The sequence below is a fragment of the Bufo gargarizans genome, chromosome 3 (genome assembly GCF_014858855.1).
Source record: "Bufo gargarizans isolate SCDJY-AF-19 chromosome 3, ASM1485885v1, whole genome shotgun sequence".
NCBI classification, from domain to species: Eukaryota; Metazoa; Chordata; class Amphibia; order Anura; family Bufonidae; genus Bufo; species Bufo gargarizans.
In genome coordinates, this window is record NC_058082.1 from 230342373 (window position 1) to 230362789 (window position 20417).

A 20417-nucleotide genomic window follows, 5' to 3' on the forward strand; every position below is an offset into this window, starting at 1 on the left:
TTCAGGCCCTACTCCACTCAGTCATGTCCACTCTGACTGTGCGGCACAAAAATGGGCCCGTGTCCTGCCCCGGACATGTGACGACCTCTCTTACCGTAGTTTCCCACTCCGCCCTCTGGGCCGTTTGGTTGATAATCCTCCACCTGCTTGGACCAGTGGAGGACCTCTGACAGTTCCCAACCCACCCTCAGGGGAAGCTTGGTTGATTCTTTTCCACCGGTGCAATGCAGTTGAGGACCGCTGCAATTACCAATCCACCCTCCGGGGTCATTGGTCATAATTCTCCACCTGTTCAATACAGCGGAGAGCCTCTGGAACTCCCATTCCACCCTCCGGGGTCGTTTGGATGATAATTCTCCACCTGTTCAATACAGTGGAGAGCCTCCGCAATTCCCAATTCACCCTCCGGGGTCGTTTGGTTGATAATTCTCCACCGGCTCAATACAGTGGAGAACCTCTGGATTCCCATTCCACCCTCCGGGGTCGTTTGGTTGATAATTCTCCGCCTGCTCAATACAGCGGAGAACCTCTGGAATTCCCATTCCACCCTCCAGGGTCGTTTGGTTGATAACTCTCCACCTTCGCAACTCACAGGAGGACAGCTGAAGTATTCCCGTAATTCTCCGCCTGCGCAATTCAGTTAAGGATCTCTGCGGGATCCCAATCTGTCCTCCGGGGCCGTTTGGTCGATATTCATCTACCTGAGCCATACTGTGGAGAACCTCTGGAATTCCCAATCCACCCCATGGGGTCGTTTGGTTGATAATTCCCCACCTGCGCGATTCCAGTGGGGGAAAAAAACTGGAAATTCCCAATCCACCCTCTAGGGTTGTTGGGTTGATAATTCTCCGCAGGTTCCTTTTGTATACAGGACCTCTGTTCCCAATCCACCCCCAGGTAGTTTGGTTGATAAGCCCCAACTGCGCAGTCCGCGACTGCTAGGGGCGATTTTCTAATGCGTATACCTGCGCGCAAGCGGACCACAGCAGGTCGTCTTCTCCTCGATATCTCCACACACCCTTCCTTCCTCCCAGGGTCACGCTCAGGTGCACCCTCTCTCACGGGAGTGCGTCCGCCCAAGGGAGGGGGGGTGAGGAGAATCACTGATTCGGGCCTTGACGTGAATCCGAATCAATCTCCTTAGGTTGCGTCTACGGTGGCCAGCAGCACTCGTCGTGGGCATTACCCCCTTCCTTAGGCGGTATAATTGCACTACTACGATCCGGTTTTCACCTTTATACTTTGTCCCCTGCCATAGGTGGACTAGGTACAATAACACTATTTTCAGTGCATTCCCCCTTCTGTAGGTGGCGGAATTGTACCTCCACTGGGTTCTGTACCTGCCATATTCATTAGCTCCTTCCATTGGTGGAGTGTTTCCATTCTCACTGGTTACAAGGGGTACTGTATCCATTACCTCCTTTCTCGGGTGCTAATTGCTCTCCCATAGGGTACAGGATTGCCATATGCACTAGTTTTCACCGTGGGTATTAACCCCCCTTCCTGGTGGGGTGTCTGCCTGTGGCACCAGTTTGGATACGGTCCGGCTGTCGCACTATCCTTCCTTAGGCGGAGTGTTGCGCGTCATTGTGCTTACTACTTGCCTTACTCTCTTTCGCTAGTGATCACTAGCGGGGGGAGTATCTGTACATCTTCAGGTTCTGCAATTCAACTGCGCCACGGCTCTAGGTGCCTGCGCTTATTTCATTGGGGGCGTGGCGACAGTCGGTACTTGACGGTGCTCGGTACGCTTACTCTAGTACTATATGAGTTCCGCCAGTACATACGGTGGCTATTCCTCATTGTGTTCCTTTGGAGCTGGGTTTGGGCAGGATTATAACTCCTGCCCAAAACCACTTGTGTACTAGAGACTCCCATCTCTATGGGTTTCCATTGTCCCAGTCGGTAACGGTATTGTCCGCATCGTAGTGGTGCGTACACCATTGCACATATATGGTTTACGTGCCAACAGGGCCAAGTGTTACACTGACTCCTTACTCTCTTCCACCATTCCTGATGTGGGAAGTGTTTGGGTTGGCACTCTGGTTTAGCTTTGCAGCCTGTTCAGCCTGTGCGGGTACTAGCGTTCGCAGTCGCTACAGTGGGGCATTCTAACAGGTAGGGGTTCTACCCTGACGCTTGCTGGGCAGTTGTTCCTGTTCAGCGCCCTTCCCGGGTAGAGCGTTTTAAAGTTAGCTCTCCTTCCCTGGGGCTGTATGGTACCGTGGCTTCTACCGGATTCCTCTACGGTATGGGGGTCCTGTGGTAGCCATTGCGTAATCTGGCTCCTCCTGTACGGCTCCTTCGTCAGTTGACGGATTCTTCTGTCTCCGTATTCGGTGGCGTACGCTGCATAGGCTCCTCTTTTGGCGGAGTATGGCATCCCTGCTTTCATCCGGTGGCTACTTCTGTATACTGCTGGTCTCGGATGGGAAACGGGCTTCGTCCTTCCCCCTTTCTCTTTCCGTTCTTCCTTCTCTGGCTCGGGGTTCACGGCCATTCCGCAAACCTTGGTGGTTCCTCTGTTGCTACTCCCCCTCATCTATGTGATGCAGGGTTTTTGGTTCTGTGGTTTTTTCTTTTCTTTCGGTCTCATTCCGGACCGACTGTTGGCCTGTGACGTTCCTGTATTCCTCCTTCTACAGGTGACTCCTACCGTTGGTCCTGGGCGCGCTACCGGTGTGTACCACTACCTCTCGATACTTGACTGGTGTCGGCATGTCTGTCCGATGTAGTCATGCCTTTTCGCTGCGCATTCCGTGACTAGACTATGAGACTCCCCACGCCAGGATGTGCGGGGGTGCTGTCGCGTCTGTTGATGGAGTTTTGTTCCTGGAATGGGACACCCCTTCTCTTCTTCCTCCTTGAGGCAGAGGTTTTTCTCTCTAATCTTGGTTTGGTTGTTTGCTTCCGTCAAGCAGTTTTGCTACACCGTCGATACACGGTCGCTAACGGAGTTCTTCCGTCAATGATTCTCATATCGTCACTACCTTTGACTATCCAATGTGTTGATTCCTGGCTTGCGGTTGGACATGCCTCATTCGGGCAGCTTCTCGGTCTCCCGTCAAACCTGGTCGGCTCGGGGGGACATTGGTGGACCACTTCCGTTTCCGTGGAGCGCTTCTCCTTAGCAGGGGTGGATCGGGGGTTTTTTGCTTGGGCTTTGGTTCTTGGCTGGATAGGTTCGGCACTGTGTGGCCTTCCAGCGTCCTCTGACCCACCCGGGGTCCTCAATTCCTTCCTACAGGGAATAGCCGTACGGTTCCTCCATGCCGTCCTCCTTTTACCGCCTGGGATCAGACCTTGGTCTTTTTAGCACTCCGGAATTCTCCCCTTGAACCTGTCCTGGTTCTGCCAGGGGTAGGAGCTTCCCTGGGGCCGTTCTTCCTTTCTCCCGACGGTGGTCTCTGATTTTCATCTCAATGAAGAATCTGGCCTTCCATCACTACGTACCTCCCCTTCCCACCCTAAGGAACAGGAGTTGGGTCATTTGGCCTTGTCAGGGCTCTGACTGTTTGTCAGCCTCCAGTTCCTTCCGGCGTCCGTGCTCGCCTTGGTTTTGTCTTCCGGAGGGTCCTCGCATAACATTGGCGGCCTCCAGGGTGTCAATTGCACGTCTGCATTTGTTTGAACTTCTGTCCCCGGGGCAGGGTTCCACCCTTCAGTGTTGCGGCTCCTTTCACCAGAGGGGTTAGCGCTCTTGGGCTCGGATGGTTCAAGGTTCAGCCGTGCAGTTGTGCGGGGCGGCTACTGCCCTCCTCCGCTCATTCACAATTATTGCCAGGTGCATACTTATGCATCGGCGGGCACCGCCTCTGGAAGCTTGGTCTTGCAGGCAGCAGTTTTCTGTTGCCTGCAGGGGCGCTGGCTCCATGGGTCTGTGTTTCTTTCCCCCCCCTTGCGGACTGCTCTTGGACGTCCCAAGGTCTCTGTGTCCCCCAATGAATATGGGCGAGAAAAGGAGATTTTTGTATAACTTACCAGTAAAATCTCTTTCTCGCTCTTCATTGGGGGACACAGCACCCACCCAGTATTATTGTTTGGTCACGGTTGTGGCAGTTGATGGTTTGAGCCCGTTGGGTCTTTTGCCATGGTTGGTGTTCCGTGTTTTTTTCTTAGCTTGCTTCTCCTACTGCTTCTCACAAACTGAAGCTCTCTCTCCAGGCTGGAGGGGGTATAGCTACCAGGGGAGGAGCTAACAGCTTTATCTAGTGTCAACGCCTCCTAGAGGACATAGCTATACCCAAGGTCTCTGTGTCCCCCAATGAAGAGCGAGAAAGAGATTTTACTGGTAAGTTATACAAAAATCTCCTTTTTGTAAGACATCAGAGAGGGGGACCTGAGGACACAGGGCCTAGGGGATAGTCGTGACTAATTACTTTGTCACAAAGCGCATTTATTTGTAAATAGCGGGTGCAATGACAAGGAAAAACGATTGTGCTGCCCCCCATCATTGAACCCCTTCAGATGCCTCGTGATGACGTCACCCCATCAGTCAGCAGATGACCGTGGTGGCCCCTTCTCACTCAAATGGATTTATTTATTTTATGCACTTGCTGTATTTTTCGCCCTATAAGACGCACCGGCCCATAAGACGCACCTAGGTTTTAGAGGAGGACAAAAAAAAATATAATATTTTTCATTACACCTCTGGTCAGACCACTAACTAGACCCCCAATGTTAATCAGACCTCAGCTGACAGCCCCAAAAAGACCCCCAATGTTAATAAGACCTCAGACCCCAATGTGAATGTTCCAAATCTGACCTCAGATAAGAGCCCTATGCCTCTCACCAGCCCCTGCAGCCTGTCTTCAGCCCCCATTGCTTCTCTCCAGCCCTCAGCAGCCTTATATCAGCCCCCATTGCCTCTCACCAGCCCCCAGCAGCCTCTCTTCAGCCCCCATTCCTTTTTTTATTAGCCCCCAGCAGCCTTATATAAGCCCCCATTGCCTGTCACCAGCCCCCAGCGGTTTTATATAAGCCCCCTTGCCTCTCACCAGCTCCCAGCCATGTTATATTTGCCCCCATCAGCCTCCTATTGAATAAAATAAAAAGCCCACTTACCTCTCCTGCTCCTGGATGCCGCCGCTCCTCACTGCCCACAATCTGCTTCCTCCTGCTGTCTGCTGTGCTGGTAACTGGCGCTCACAGCTAGAGTTGTTGCAATACCAACATTTTGATTCGGTTTCGATACCATAAAAAAGTATTGCGATACTCGATACCATTCGATACCACGCGAAAAAAATAAAACAAAAAAGCCACGCGCACTGCGCCACCAATGATAATTAACCCTTAATACAGGAGGCGGGTACTGGCAGAAGATCAGTGGCAGTTAACCACTCAGGTGCCACACTAGAGAAGCTGCTGTCTCCTCCCCATTGCTCCGATAGTAATTAGCATATGGAGCAGGACTGCAGGAGACGGTAATGGGGCACAGGCGCACAGCGGGCGAACGGAGCGGTGCCCAGGAATAATACTAAGTGCTGGGACATCTCTGGGCGCCGCTCTGTGTAGCCTGCTGCTTAAAGTCCGGACCCATAAAAAGTACTATCATTGGTGACGCAGTGCTCCCTCCCCTCCTCCGCTCCTCTCTCCCTATTGGTGGCAGCAGCAGCTCAGGGGGGAGGGAGAGACTGCTTCCTTCTCCCCCGTGCTGCTGAGGGAACCTGAGCACGCTGACAGCAGCGCGCTCATGTTCAGATACTAGACTGCGCAGAAGCGCAGGCCAGTATCGATAAAATTGAAATCGATACCGGGACAAAAGTATCGATTGGGTATCGAAATTTCGATACCTGCATCAACCCTACTTACAGTGTGTGGTCACAGAGCGCCCTGACGCTGTACGCAGCCACTGCACAGCTGACAACCGAGGACCAGGAAGCGGTGAGTACAGAGCCTTCACCGCTTCCCAGTCCTCCGGTACTAATGAGCGCTTCCATAATGGAAGCGCTCATTAGTATTCGCCTCATAAGACACAGGGGCGTCTTATGGGGCGAAAAATACGGTATGCTATATTCCGCAGCGCTTTACAAACGTTAGCATTATGAGGAATGTATGTTTTTGTTTTTTAGACCATTTCAGGGACAGTCGATTCGTTACCAGGAAGCATGAGGAAATTCGGCTTAGTGGCGATAACATTTTTCCTTAAATTCGTATTGAAGTGTCTCAGAATAGTGTCATCAGTATGTGATGGGTAGAGGTTCTACTCCTGGCACTCCCGCTGATCAGCTTCTCCAGTAAGTGCCACGGCCTAGGAAGAGGCTGCGGCACTCACTGGAGCACTGCGGCCTCTGCAAACAGCTGATCCGTGGAGATGCTGGAAGTTAGACCCCCATCAATCATATACTGATGACCTATCCTGAGGAAAAGTCATCTGTATAAAACACTCGGACAATCCCTTTAATTTGCCTTTTTTTGTTTTGTTTTTTAGGACTCCAATGATTTTTCCCAGTATCAGCTAAAAGGACTGCTGAAAAAAAATAATTTGAGCAGGTGCCTTGATAACGTGCGGAAAGAGATGAACCAGCAGTACACGGGGGAGGTCCGCGCTCAGTTTGAGACAGAAGGGGGGTTTATGAAAGAGGTTGAAACTCGCCGTCTGGTCTCAGAGGACACTTCTCATTATATTCTAATTAAAGGTATTAGTACACACAGCAGCAAATGCTTGATATGAACTCTGCCAACTGCACAGTGTATCATATGGCAGGAGGTGAAGTTTTCTGCACTACTGCTCAGCCCTACATTATTGTAAATACAGACTCAGACCTTATCCTTGCATCTCGCTGTTTACTGCTGATGATAAACATTTTAATTAACAAAATATTTCTATTTCAATTTGAAATCTTTTCATTAATATAGGTTGTCTCATCAGAGAGCAACTCCTTTCTACATTTCCCCCTATAGGGGAAATGTAGAAATACAAGGCACCTGTGCAGATTAATGATCCAACGACATCTCAAGTCCACTAGAATAGGAGCCAGTCCTACACAACCGCTGTCCATTCTGGCTCTTAGAGGGGCATCCTAAGCTGGGGATCCCCCCTGTTACCTTCATATGCCTTAATAGGACATATGGACTATGGTTGTACTCATCAGACTTTAACCTTTGTCACTTTTCATATAAAACACTTTCTTTTTGCTTTTTAGGAATTCAAAAAAAAGCAGAAGATAAGAAAGATGATGTGCCCGAGCAAGCTATGCCCTCTAGTTCTAGTGATATGCCAAAAACCTACCTTGATATGAAGCTTGCTTCTGCCCATAAATCGAAGAAAGCAAAGGACAGCATTCCAGAAGAGCGGCCACCCTCCCCAAGAACACTTTTTGCTATACAGGAAGCAATGATGGAAAGTAACTCTGATGAAGAACCTCATAACAGTGGTGTAACCCAAAGCAATGAAATGGCATCTGTGGGGGCAATAGATGGCAGTGTCTCGCCCAGAACCCTGCAAGCAATTCAAGAGGCTCTTACTGAAGATAAAATGGCTTCGAGCAGGAAAAGGCCTGTTGGGATAAATGATGGAAAGGATGAGTTAAAGATCTGGCAACCCAAAGCCAAGGTTTTGATTATTAGTAGCTCAGATGAGGAAGATAAAGACTTGGTTATTGAGAGTGAAACAAAAACTGCCCTGGGTATATTTAAAGCAAGTAATGAGGTAGACTGTTCTACCAATGGTCTTACGAGTAGCAATGATAAATCAATAGTCAGTAGTTTGGTGTCTGTTACAAACCATGGTGAGCTACCTCACAAAGTAAATGTGACCAAAGCAGACGAAAAAGATCTGAACATGCAGGAAAAGAAAACTCCTCTCTGTTCTCAGGATACACCTGTTGAGACAGCCGTGTTAAATATTTCCAGTCATAGTAACATACCAGTGTCTATAACTCCTTCACTTCAGAGCAACCTTCAAGATCCATCCAGTAGTATAGCTACTCCAATTTCCTTGGAATTGGAGAACTCTAAATTAAAGTTGAGTGAAAAAACTGATGATGAACTTAACCCCAGCAAAAATGAAACTGCCCTCCAGTCTTCACCATCAGAGTCTTCGGGTTCTTCATCACTGGTCATACAGAATAACCCAGTGTTGGTGGTGCCACCACAGCAGAAGGCCATTGCTACTGCTTGTAGGCAAGAACAATCTACTGCTAATGTTCCAGATACAAATTATGTCCCTATGACTCCAGAAAGCATTCCTATTATTGATGAAGTATTGGATAGAGCTAAAGAAATGGATTCAGACTCTGAGGGTCAGTGTCTTTCACATGATGTATATTTTGCTTCACATACACTCCAGATACTATGTGAATGCACCCTGACTATTAGCTAGATTAGTCAGAAAGTGGAAACCTCTTTAGTGGGACACTTCCATGATTTTGATTTTTTTCACATATTAAAGGGAATTTGTCACTGAAATGTTTTTGTGCCAGTTAATATGAGATAGTGACACGTACTTTTTTCTAATCTACTTTTATTTTCTGATATTATTTTTCTTAATTCTATTTCCTGAACATGATTATTGGAGCAGCCATTTTGCCTAAGCTGTTCTTGACAGCAACCACCATGGACCACAGACGCAATAGACTGGAGGGGACTCATTGACTGCTATGGGATAGTTTTCTAGGCATTCTCTGTGACCTGTGCAGAGGTCAGGAGAGAGTCGATAAGCTGTGATATCACCTGTTGTGAATGGTGGATCTTGTGTTATTTATGTATAGATCTGTCATTCCATTTCTGACTGTAGTGATAAGCAGAGAACTTCAGTAAAGTGATCTGTACAGAACAAGGAGTGACGCTTAGTTTAAGAATTAGTTGCCAATGCGAAAACTTCAGAATTGTGTGTCGTGTTTTTTTTTTTATAGACAGACATGGAAAATCAAAAATTCTTTATTATATGTTTAACATAAAAACATGATTTAAACAATGTCATTTTCTGATGACACGTTCCCTTTAACAGCCTATATGTGAATTTTTTTTGGGTTGGTTCGTTTTCTGGCTGTAAATATTTGATGCCAGTCCATGTATTCTGCTTTCTGCCCTTACTCTTTAAATTCCTCTTTGGACTTCTAGCACAGCAAACAGTCTAAAGGGGTTGTGCAGGCAGTATATATTGATGACATATCCTCAGGATAGGTCATCAATATCTGATCGGCAGGCGTCCAACACCCAGCACCCCTGCTGATGAGCTGTTTGAAGAGGGTTGAGGATAGGTTATCAATGTTTGAGCCACACTCCACCCCTTTATCAAAAATACTGCCAAAATAAAAAAAGAAAATCCCCCTTTGTGCTGAAAGTCTCCCGTTAAATGGATGTCACCCTGGGACAGCCCTATGATGTACAGTGCTGCATGAATAATACACCTGAAACATCAGTCATTTTTAGCGCTAGACTCCCTCTTGTTTGGGAGCGCACAGCAGAGTAACTGGAGATAGTACAGCGATAAAAATGACTGATCTGAGCTCAGCGTCAGGTGTACTATTTGTGCAGAGCTGGTCTGAGGTGACAAAATACCTTTAACCTGTTGATTGGTAAGACGTTAACAGTGTAGAGACATCCAGTTTAGAGATGCCTGTTAACATACATTGTATGTTTTATACCGGTTCTATACATTTTACTGTAACATGTTTTCTTTCTTTCTTTTTCCTAGGTAGTTTCATTGAAGTAGAAAGTGATTCAGATGATAGTAATTCTCAGCAAGTACAAACAACTGAATCTCCCAAAGATACAATGGAAAGGCAAGTGGGTGATTTCACCAAGGCAGCATCCACCTCTGCCACTCCGATCGAAAACACCTCCAGAGAAGATGAGCGGGCAAATGTTCAGAATCCTGAACTACAGCAAAATGAGGGAGAGGCCGAATCCAATGAGTGGCAAGACATTAGTATGGTAACAGTATTGATTGATTTGATCATATATCTGAGTATAGCCTGGCACAACATTGAAGGGAGACTATTCTGCACATAAACCTGGCACATGTAAACCGATGCACACAGTGTTACTTGCTGGGGACAAACGTTGTCATTTTTGTATACATTTTACAACTACAGTCAATAGTTAAAGGGGTTCTCCGGGATTTACATATTGATTACTGATTCCCAAGATAGGTCATCAGTATGAGATCTACACCCTCACCGATCGGCTGTTTGAGGAAGCCACAGTGCTCACCAGAGATCTGGTGACTGCTGCGGCCTCCTCACAGCTTACCAAGCACTGCGCCGTCCATTGTATTCGCTTCAATGGGATTGAGTTGTGCCTAGGCCATGTTACAGATGAATGTGACGTCACATGGCCTAGTAAGAGGCCTTAGCGCTCATGGAGTACACAGCCTTTTCATACAGCTGCTCAGCAGCGGTCCTGGAAGTCGGACCCCCTCAGATCAGATACTGATGACCTATCCTGAGGGATCTGTGGGTGATGTACTGTTATGGGGGATCTGTGGGTGACGCACTGTTATGGGGGATCTGTGGGTGACACTTATGGGGGATCCTCTCTGGATGGCACTGTTATGAGGATCTGTGTATGACAGTTATGGGGGGGATCTGTGGATGACACATATATAGCATCTTATGCTATGTGTCATCCACAGATCCCCTCCATAAGTGTGGGGGGCGCATTTGCTTTTATAATGGGGGTGGGGGTCGCATCTGCATTTATAATGACAGCGGGGCCCGTGCAGTGACTGTATTCTACTACACGGGCCCCGCTTACTGTATAATCATATCCCTAATAGTTAATTGTTGTATGCATGTAATCGCATAATGAGCGATAATGAGCGCTGTGTATCACCGTACTTACAATTAGAAGCGCTCGCCGTTCGGAGCAGAGGGGAGGCAGGCCGGGAGGACGGGCGCTCACAGTGTGAGTCATACGTCATGCGCCCACGCCGACTGCTTCATTCATAAAGTGGGCGGCGCAGGCGCGTGACGTATGACTCACACTGCCAGCGCCCGTCCTCCCGGCCTGCCTCCTCCCTCCTCTCTGCTCCGAACGGCGAGCGCTTCTAATTGTAAGTAATACACAGCGCTCATTAACGCTCATTATGCTTTTACATGCATACAACAATTAACTATTAGGGATATGATTATACAGTAAGCGGGGCCCGTGTAGTAGAATACAGTCACTGCACGGGCCCCGCTGTCATTATAAATGCAGATGCCGCCCCCAGCCCCTCCTCCCTCACAGCTGATACACCCGCCGCACGGCATTGCGGCGGGTGTATCATTGAAAACTAGGGGGGAAAAATACGGCGAAAAATACGGTATGTCAAAATTTGCCAGGGGTATGAATAATTATGGGCAGCACTGTAAATATGGTATCACTGTAATTGTACTGACCCGCGGAGCAAGCTTGCCATTTCTTTTTTAGCAAATAGTGAACACCATAAAAACAAAACCTGAGAAAGCCATGGCGGCAATGCATTTTCTTTCTTGTTTTTCAATACAGATATAGTGAATTAAATGGTTCCATAAAAAAATACTTATCCTGAAAAAATAAGTCCTCAATGTGAATGGTAAAGTAAAAAAGTTATGGGTCTTGGAAAGAGGGCAGGGAAAAATGGGCACGGAAATTGTTTGGTCCCTAAGGAGTTATACCATAGCCCTAATATTAGTGGCAGGATAATTCTTATAACGAGGTTGATATGTAATGGACTTTAATATAAAATATATATGAAGGCAGGTGGCTCTCCTATGCACTATATGGAAAGGGTGCACTGATCTAAGTGACTCACCCTGTCACAGCAGAACAAAAATGGAGTAAATTAAAATTGAGGATCGGCAGTCCAATTTCAGAATCGCTCCGAGAATCAATTTATTTAAGTACATCATAATTCATATAAATAACATAACACAATCCACTGAAAAACTATAGCTAAAAACTAAATCAATAAAGGTCAATAAAGAACAACAATAAAAAGTCCACAAGTATAAATAAGAACGGCATTAATTAGATACATTCCAGAAAGTCCATCCAATTTACACAGTATCCAAGGTGTATTCTGCGCAGCATAAATCCATATTCAAATGGGTATATAATATATCTTAGAATGTCTCTTCATGCAACACCGAGTGGTATCTCTCGCATTAGATGTTATCACAATTATAGCAGCTGATGTTACCTATTATTTTCAGATTATATTATTTAATCTCCAGTAATTGTGCACTGAGGATAAATGGATTGTAGTATATCCTCTATGAGGCCTCATGCACACGACCGTTGTGTGCATCCGTTTTCCGTGATTTTCTGCAGACCCATTGACTTTCAATGGGTCAGTTGAAAACTCGGAAAATGCACCGTTTGTCATCCGCGTCCGTGATCCGTGTTTCCTGTCCATCCAAAAAATAAGACCTGTCCTATTTTTTTGACGGACAACGGTTCACGGACCCATTCAAGTCAATGGGTCCGTGAAAAAACACAGAGGCACACAAGATTGCCACCCGCGTCCGTGATCCGTGTCCGTAGGCTACTTTAGCACAGACGGATCCGCAGATCTGTCTGCATACAGCTTTTTCAGAGCTGAGTTTTCACTTTGTGCGGCCCCCCCCCCCTCCCTCCCCTGTATTAAATTCATTAGTGGCCAGTGCGGCCCCCCCTCCCCTGTATTAAATTCATTGGTGGCCAGTGCGGCCCCCCCTACCTCCCTCTCCTGTATTAAATTCATTGGTGGCCAGTGCGGCCCCCCCTTCCTCCCTCCCCTGTATTAAATTCATTGGTGGCCAGTGCGGCCTCTCCTCTCCTTCTCCCCCCCCCCCCCCCATCATTGGTGGCAGCGGAGAGTTCCGATCGGAGTCTCAGTTTAATCGCTGGGGCTCCGATCGATAACCATGGCAACCAGAACTGCAGTAGCGTTTTAGAAGCATTATACTTACCTGCGCTGTCTGTGACCGGCCGGGCGCTCCTCCTACTGGTAAGTGAAAGGTCTGTGCGGCGCATTGCTTATAGCACAGACCTGTCACTTACCAGTAGGAGGAGCTCCCGGCCGGTCACAGACAGCGCAGGTAAGTATAATGCTTCTAAAATTGCTAAGTAACCATGGCAGCGAGGACTGCAGTAGCGTCCTGGTTGCCATGGTTACCGATCAGAGCCCCAGCGATTAAACTGGGACCGATCGGAACTCTCCGCTGCCACCAATGATGGGGGGGGGGGTGATTTTAATTAGGGGGGGTAGATGGGAGGCCGCACTGGCCACCAATGAATTTAATAGAGGGGAGGGAGGGGGGGGGCACAGTGGCCACCAATGAATTTAAAACTGGGAGGGGGGTCTGCTGCCTGGCAGCACCTGATTAACCCCTCAGGTGCGGCACCTGAGTGGTTAATTGTGCGGGTCACAGCCCCCTGTAAGAGATCGGATGCTGCCAGGCAGCAGGGTGCAGTCATGTCCACAGTTCTTAGTATATTCTAACTTGAAGCGTCCCCATCACCATGGGAACGCCTCTGTGTTAGAATATACTGTTGGATCTGAGTTTTCACGATGTAACTCAAATCCGATGGTATATTCTAACAGAGGCGTTCCCATGGTGATGGGGACGCTTCAAGTTAAATAGGGACTCCTGACTTTACATTGAAAGTCAATGGGGTCAGATCCGTTTGCAATTGCACCATATTGTGTCAACGTCAAACGGATCCGTCCCCATTGACTTGCATTGTAAGTCAGGACGGATCTGTTTGGCTCCGCATGTCTGGTGATCCTCCAAAAATCACGGAAGACACACGGAAGAAAAAACTGACACAGATCACGGAACAACGAAACCCCGTTTTGCGGACCATGAAAAAATACTGTCGTGTGCATGAGGCCCAAGTCAGATGTTGGCTAATGTTCATTAGGATTATGAAGATCACTTTACTTGCATTGGGGATCATTCCCATGTGTGGCACCATACTGGTTATCATAACATGTCCTTTTAGATGTTAGTGATCAGTAACAAACTTAAAGTGATTCTGTAGTTTTTTTTATCCTCTGGATAGATCATCAGCATCTTATCGGCGGGGGTCCAACACCCGGGACCCCTGATGATCAGCAGTTTGAGAAGGCAGCTGCGCTGGCAGTAGTGCCGCGGCCTTCTCGCTGTTTACCGCAGGCCCAGTGACGTCACGACTAGTATCAATGGCCTGGGCGGGGCTAAATTCTGTTCACTTAAATGGAGTATAGATCATCGGTTTAAAAAAACTGCAGAACCCCTTTAACAGTTATGCTGGAGTTAGCTATATTAGTTCTGTTAGTTGCCTCCTCTCTATCAAAGCGCACATTAGTTAGTTCGATATTCCTACTCACGGTTCTGTGTTCAAGGGGTCGGAGTCTTAGTGCCTGTCATGGCGTCCCACGTGTTCATCAGCTCTGCAAGCTTACCTCCGAATCTCCCCTCCAGCCTGTAGGTCCGTCTGTGTATGCGCCGTCCTTGCGCTTGGAAGAGGCGCAGTCAGCGTGTAGGCATGGTGCATAAAAGCCAGCGTCCGCCTTTCAATTTGAATGGATACAATCCTGGAGCGCTCCTTTTAGAAAGAGTTATAAATGGAAGTCTATCTTGAAATATGTATGTATATCTGTCCCTATGTATGGATATTTCAAGATGGACTTCCAACTAATCTGCGCTTTGATAGAGAGGAGGCAACTAATAGAACGAAATATAGCTAATCTCTCTTATACTTGTGGACTTTTTATTGTTGTTCTTTATTGACTTTTATAGATTTTTAGCTTTAGTTTTTCCGTGAATTGTTTTAAGTTATTTATATGAATTATGATGGACTCAGCCTTAATAAATTGATTCTCAGCGCAATTCTGAAATTGGAATGCCTATCCTCCTTAATGTTGTTTACTCAATTCTTGTAATGGACTTTGATACATATTTGTTCACCATCAGGAACATTGGCCCACATTTGATATAGTGGCTGTGCCTGAATTCTGCAATAATTTGAACAAAAATTTTGGTGCATTTCATTTTATACATATTTATAAAGCAAGTAAGCAAAAAAAAAAAAAAAAAGAGAGTCCATTGTGCCTTGTCTGCCAAGGGAGCAGGCACGGCTTTGTGGGAAAGTGCTTGTCTTTATGGGATGAGGGGCCATGGTTTAAAGGGAACCTGTCGCCTTCCAAAACCATCCCAAGCCGCCAGCAGTGTGTTTCTGATGATGCCTTTCTTCCTGAAGGCAGATGCAGCAAAAGTACTGAAAACTTTGTTTTATCCCTGGCCCGGCGCGCTTCTCCACACATGCTCCAAGTCACGGTAACCACACCCCTTTCCCTGCCCCTTCGCTGTGACTGACAGCCGCCAGTTCGGCTGGCTTTGCCGAACTCTCACGCATAAGCGCTGTCAGTCACGGCGAAGGGGCAGGGAAGGGGGCGTGGTTACCGTGACTTGGAGCATGTGTGGAGAAGCGCGCCGGGCCAGGGATAAAACAAAGTTTTCAGTACTTTTGCTGCATCTGCCTTCAGGAAGAAAGGCATCATCAGAAACACACTGCTGGCTACACGCAGGTACTGCTGGCGGCTTGGGATGGTTTTGGGAGGTGACAGGTTCCCTTTAAGATGTACCATTTTGCTCCAGATGTCTGTCACAAAGTAAGCCAACCAATAGTTGGTATAACATTATGCAGAATCCCTGCATCCAGCCTGAGCCACTGTGCTAAATCTAGGGCATCTTTAGACTGCCTCACTTTCCACCATCTACATCTTGGACAGGCTTAGTAAATCTGCCATATTGTGCTATATCACTGTGCTTGTTTCATCTTCTTGCAGGAAGAACTGGAGTCGCTGGAGAATAATCTGTTTGTTCAGCAGACCTCGCTGCAGGCACAGAGGCAGCAGCAGGAACGTGTTGCTGCGTCTGTGACAGGACAGATGTACCTAGAAAGTCAGGTTAGTGCTGTCTGATATTTCCCAATAAACAATATATTTTATGACATTAGTAACTAAGATGCAGGTGTGTCACGTCATTGCTAAATTAAAAATGTTGTGTGAATCAATTTCTACAAGTGGTACCTTGGAACCAAACCTGAGTTTGGGAAAAGTTTTTTTTTTTTTTTTACAGTACAAATTAATTGATGAAGTTATTACCTGAAGTCTCGCGAGACTTCGCAAAGCGATAACTTCAGCTCATCGGGGCCAATACATTATAATACTGTACGGTGCTTCTGCTCCGTACAGTATTGGAACAAAGTTTTATGCAAATCGACTTTGGATATTTCATCCCTAGTTATGACCACCCTACAATCCAGCCGTGGTAACTGTGCTTGCATACTATAGGAAAAGTGGCCAGGACTGTGGGAGTATGCATAGGCCGGCGCCTTTTTCTATAGTGTAAGGCACAACCACCTCAAAAGAAGGCAATATGGATAATAACAATGCATTAGTAAGTGGCTTGTATCTACTTGATAAATGCCATTTGCTGAAGTGAGACAAGCCCTTTAATACCAGGCACTTACTAATGTATTGTAATTGTCCATATTACTTCCTTTGCTGGCTGAATTCATTTTCCATCACATTATGCACTGCTCGTATCCAGTTGTTATGACCACCCTGCAATCCAGCAGGGTTGGTCATGCTTGCATACTTTAGGAAAAGACGCCAGTAATGGTAAAACGCGTCCACTGCTGCTGGATTGCAGGGTGGTCGTAATCCTTGGATAAGAACAGTGTATAATGAATCAAGCCAGCAAAGGAGGTATATGAACAATCACAATACATTAGAAAGTGGCCTGTATTAACTTTGTCTACATGATGCATGCCATTTGCTGAAGTGAGACAACTGCTTAAAATGTATCTACTCTACAACACTATTGTCCAGTGCTCTCTCACATATCCGGGATATGACATGCTGCCCCCCTAATGCAGCAGTGCTGTGTACCTCAAATATAATGTTGCTTCTGACTTTGGAAATTCCATTTTGGGCCCCAATATACACCCTGACTATGACTACATAATAGTATACACACACACACCAATCAGCCATAACTTTAAACCCACTTAGAGGTTAAATGAATAACATAGATTATTTTGTGACCATAGCCACTGTCAAGGTAGAAAGTGAACAGTCAGTTTGTGAAGTTGATATGTAGGATAAAAAAGGACAACAGACGCCATGTAGGTTTAGAGAGTCAACTTTTTTTAGCAAGAGATGCAGTTCACGAAGAATTGTAAGTGTACAAAGTAATCTTCTTCTTTTCACTCTCCAGGAACTTTTGCGTCTGTTTGGTATTCCTTACATTGTGGCTCCTATGGAGGCAGAAGCTCAGTGTGCCATTTTAGACCTGATGGACCAGACCTCTGGCACTATCACAGACGATAGTGATATCTGGCTTTTTGGGGCACGACATGTCTACAAAAATTTCTTTTCTCAAAATAAATATGTGGAATATTACCAGTTGTGTGATATTCAGAATCAGCTGGGTAAGTAAATTAGAAGCCTTTAGCTAGAAAAATGGCTGGCATTTATTGCAGTCTTGGGTATAGAGAGTGACAATCCTTTGTATGCAACAATTTGCTTACACATCCGTGTCTACAAATACTCTTACCACATTAAACATGTGATAACCCAAATTAATAGCGTATTCCAAAAGTCAATGACCTGACTCTTTGCCTCTGATATGTTACACTAAATGCTGCTTAAAGGGCATTTGTCAGCAGGTTTGTACCTAAGATACCAGCTGCAAAGTGCACATGCAACAAGTCGGCAAAAGGCATCCGTGTTGGTCCCATGTTCATATGTGCCGCATTGCTGAGAAAAATCAAGTTTTAATATATACAAATGAGCCTCTAGGAGCAACAGGGGCATTGCTGTTACTCCTAGAGACCTCTCCACTTTGATTGACAGTTTTTAAAATTGCCTTGCCTGGCGCTGTCAATCAAAGTGCAGAGGTAGCGGCAGTTGCAGAGAGAGCAAAACCTCTAGGAGTAATGACAACGCCCCCGTTGCTCCTAAAGACTCCTTTGCATGTACATAAACATAGTTCTTCTCAACAATGCGACCATATATAAACATGGAACCAACACAGATGTCTTCAGCTACCAAGTGGACATGAAACAGGTCAGCCAGTGTCATAGGTACAAATCTGCTGACAGATGTTCTTTCAAGGGACATTTCTATCGCCACAGATGCTTTAAGTTACTGATAGATGTTCGTCACACCTCTTGGCTAACTAATACTGGGATTTTCTTCTCCTCAAGGGCCCTTTACACTGTCCGGGAATCTGCCAGATTATCTCTAACGAGCGTTCATAGCGATTATCTGGCATGTAAAGGTACCGCCAATTCCACAATGAACAAGCGAATGAACGATTGTTCGTCGGGTAATATGCTAATTTGTGTGGACACCTAAATTGCGGTTTGCAAACGAGTCTGTATGGGGATGAGCGATGGCACTTGCGATCGCTCCTCCCCATAATGTGGAGGAGATCACTGCATGTAAATGCAGCGGTCTTCACTGACGAGTAGACATTTCTATCCTGATGATCGCCTACAAAATTGTCCCGTGTAAAGGGGCCTTTAGATTGCACAGTACATATGTTTACTCAGTTACAGTTATTCCAACTGATCTAGGTTAGTATAATGTATGTGATACATAAATGTATGCTGTATGTAAGGGTATCTAATTGTATTCGGTCTCTCTATACTTTTTATTGTATACTACTACCCATTTTGGCTTAAATCATCCACTCACAGTAAGTTGCCAATATCTGAAGTTGTATGCTGAGAGACTTGGCAAACTTGCCTGTTCCTAAAGCAGTAAAGTTCTTGAAGACCTTGGTGTCCATTTAGAGACCCAGATAAGACCTTGATCTCAGAATCTACTTTCAGAACACGGGATTAGAAATGGTGTTTATGCTGAAGTCATTGACCCACATTTACTAACACTGTCTAGTCAGTCTTAAACCGCATCGTTTTTTTTTTTTTTGTGTGGAATTTTCACTAGAATTCTTGCACATTTTGATTAGTAAATCAATAAATCCCCCCATTGTTCTCGCTTCAGATGCTGGAAACCCTTTTGACATCATTGTCGCTCTGGAACATGATTTTTTTTTTAGGTTGTTGGTGTTGATTATAAAGGGGCTTAGCAAATAGGCCAGGGATATCATTTATCCAAAGTTTAATCTTGCTAAGTCTAACAGCTGTTGTGTGAAATGCAACTGTTGTTCCAAGTGTAAATCATAAGTAATGGCATTCAATGTCCCAGTGTTCTGTTCATACATTATTTTAAATTTCACTTTTACTTCTTCACTTCAGCTATTGTTCCCTGATACCCATAACTTAGCGTTATTCCCTTCTTATACAGTAATGGCATATCACTAAGTCAATGCTGCAGCCCCGTCATAGTCTTTCACTGCACAGCAGCACCTTGTCCACAACCCAGAGCAAGTGAATGGGCCCGGCTGCAGTTCTCTAGCTCCAGGAGCTGCTGCTATGCTCAGAAAACAAAGGAGGTCATTTATGATCCAGAAATACGCCTATATTAGACGTATTTGTGGCGCAGATTGCATCGCAGTCGATGCAAACATTATATATGGACTAAGCTTAATTCACATGAATGCGCTCCTATTATCTGGGGAGCAACATTTTTGTGCACTTTTGCCCCACCTATCTAACAGACGACCTTGATTAGATGGTACATATAGCTGTGTGTGCTCCTCTCATTGATTGCTTGTTGCACATAGAGGTAACAAGGCGCAGCACACTATATGTGCAGTATGTCTGTGATGGTTCTCATTTATCATATATTATCATCTCATATATGTGCAGGGTCTTCTCTCCTGAATATAGATGCCCAATGGCATTGGTAGGTTTAGAGTAGGACCTTCCAGACTGAGACCACCTTGGAGCAGGTAGGCGGGCACAGATGTGTTTTGATCAAAATATTCTCTCAGATTTTATAATATCAGAATGAGGGCTTAGTCCATATATAATGCTTGCATCTTTTGTCTTGGTGCATTATTTTTTGCGACTTTTCCCCGCTGACGCCAGGTCTAAAAAAGGGGAAGGGGATGGGCCGACAGGCCAGTCTCATTCATCATTTTCTACGTCTGTTTTAGGCATAGAAAATGGTCTACATATAACAGAGCAAGGAAGCCGGCGTACATTTAGACCAATGCTGGATGCGCCGAAGTTATGTAGAGGCCAGTGCCTCTTTGGCGGGTCCATCGCCAGCGATAGGTTTTATTAAGTCTTAATAAATGAGCCCCAAAGTGCTTTGGATCCTCCACTCTCAGGTGAAGTGCCAGAGGTGAGACGGTCACTGATCATAAAGTGATAGTATATCCTGGCAAAACGGATCACAGACCTAAAAGAAATGAATAAAACTGGCTTTGCAGCTTTCAGTTTTAACTTATTATAGGATCCTCCTGAACTAAATGTGTAAAATAAGCATTGAAAACATTGGATATACAATATTGCTGCACTGCAACTTTCTGGTAAAGTAATACATACAATATAAAGAAGTA

The 20417-nt window shown here is 45.9% G+C and overlaps 1 protein-coding gene across 1 annotated transcript in view; it reads left to right on the forward strand.

Moving 5' to 3' along the window:
• Window positions 1-20417, forward strand: part of ERCC5 (ERCC excision repair 5, endonuclease) — a 50179-nt gene that overhangs the window by 16451 nt on the left and 13311 nt on the right. Inside the window, exons 8-12 of the mRNA XM_044284585.1 lie at window positions 6431-6638; window positions 7146-8243; window positions 9641-9879; window positions 15725-15844; window positions 17160-17373. Of these exons, the coding sequence (XP_044140520.1) occupies window positions 6431-6638; window positions 7146-8243; window positions 9641-9879; window positions 15725-15844; window positions 17160-17373 (1879 nt within the window). The remainder of the gene's footprint in view (window positions 1-6430; window positions 6639-7145; window positions 8244-9640; window positions 9880-15724; window positions 15845-17159; window positions 17374-20417) is intronic.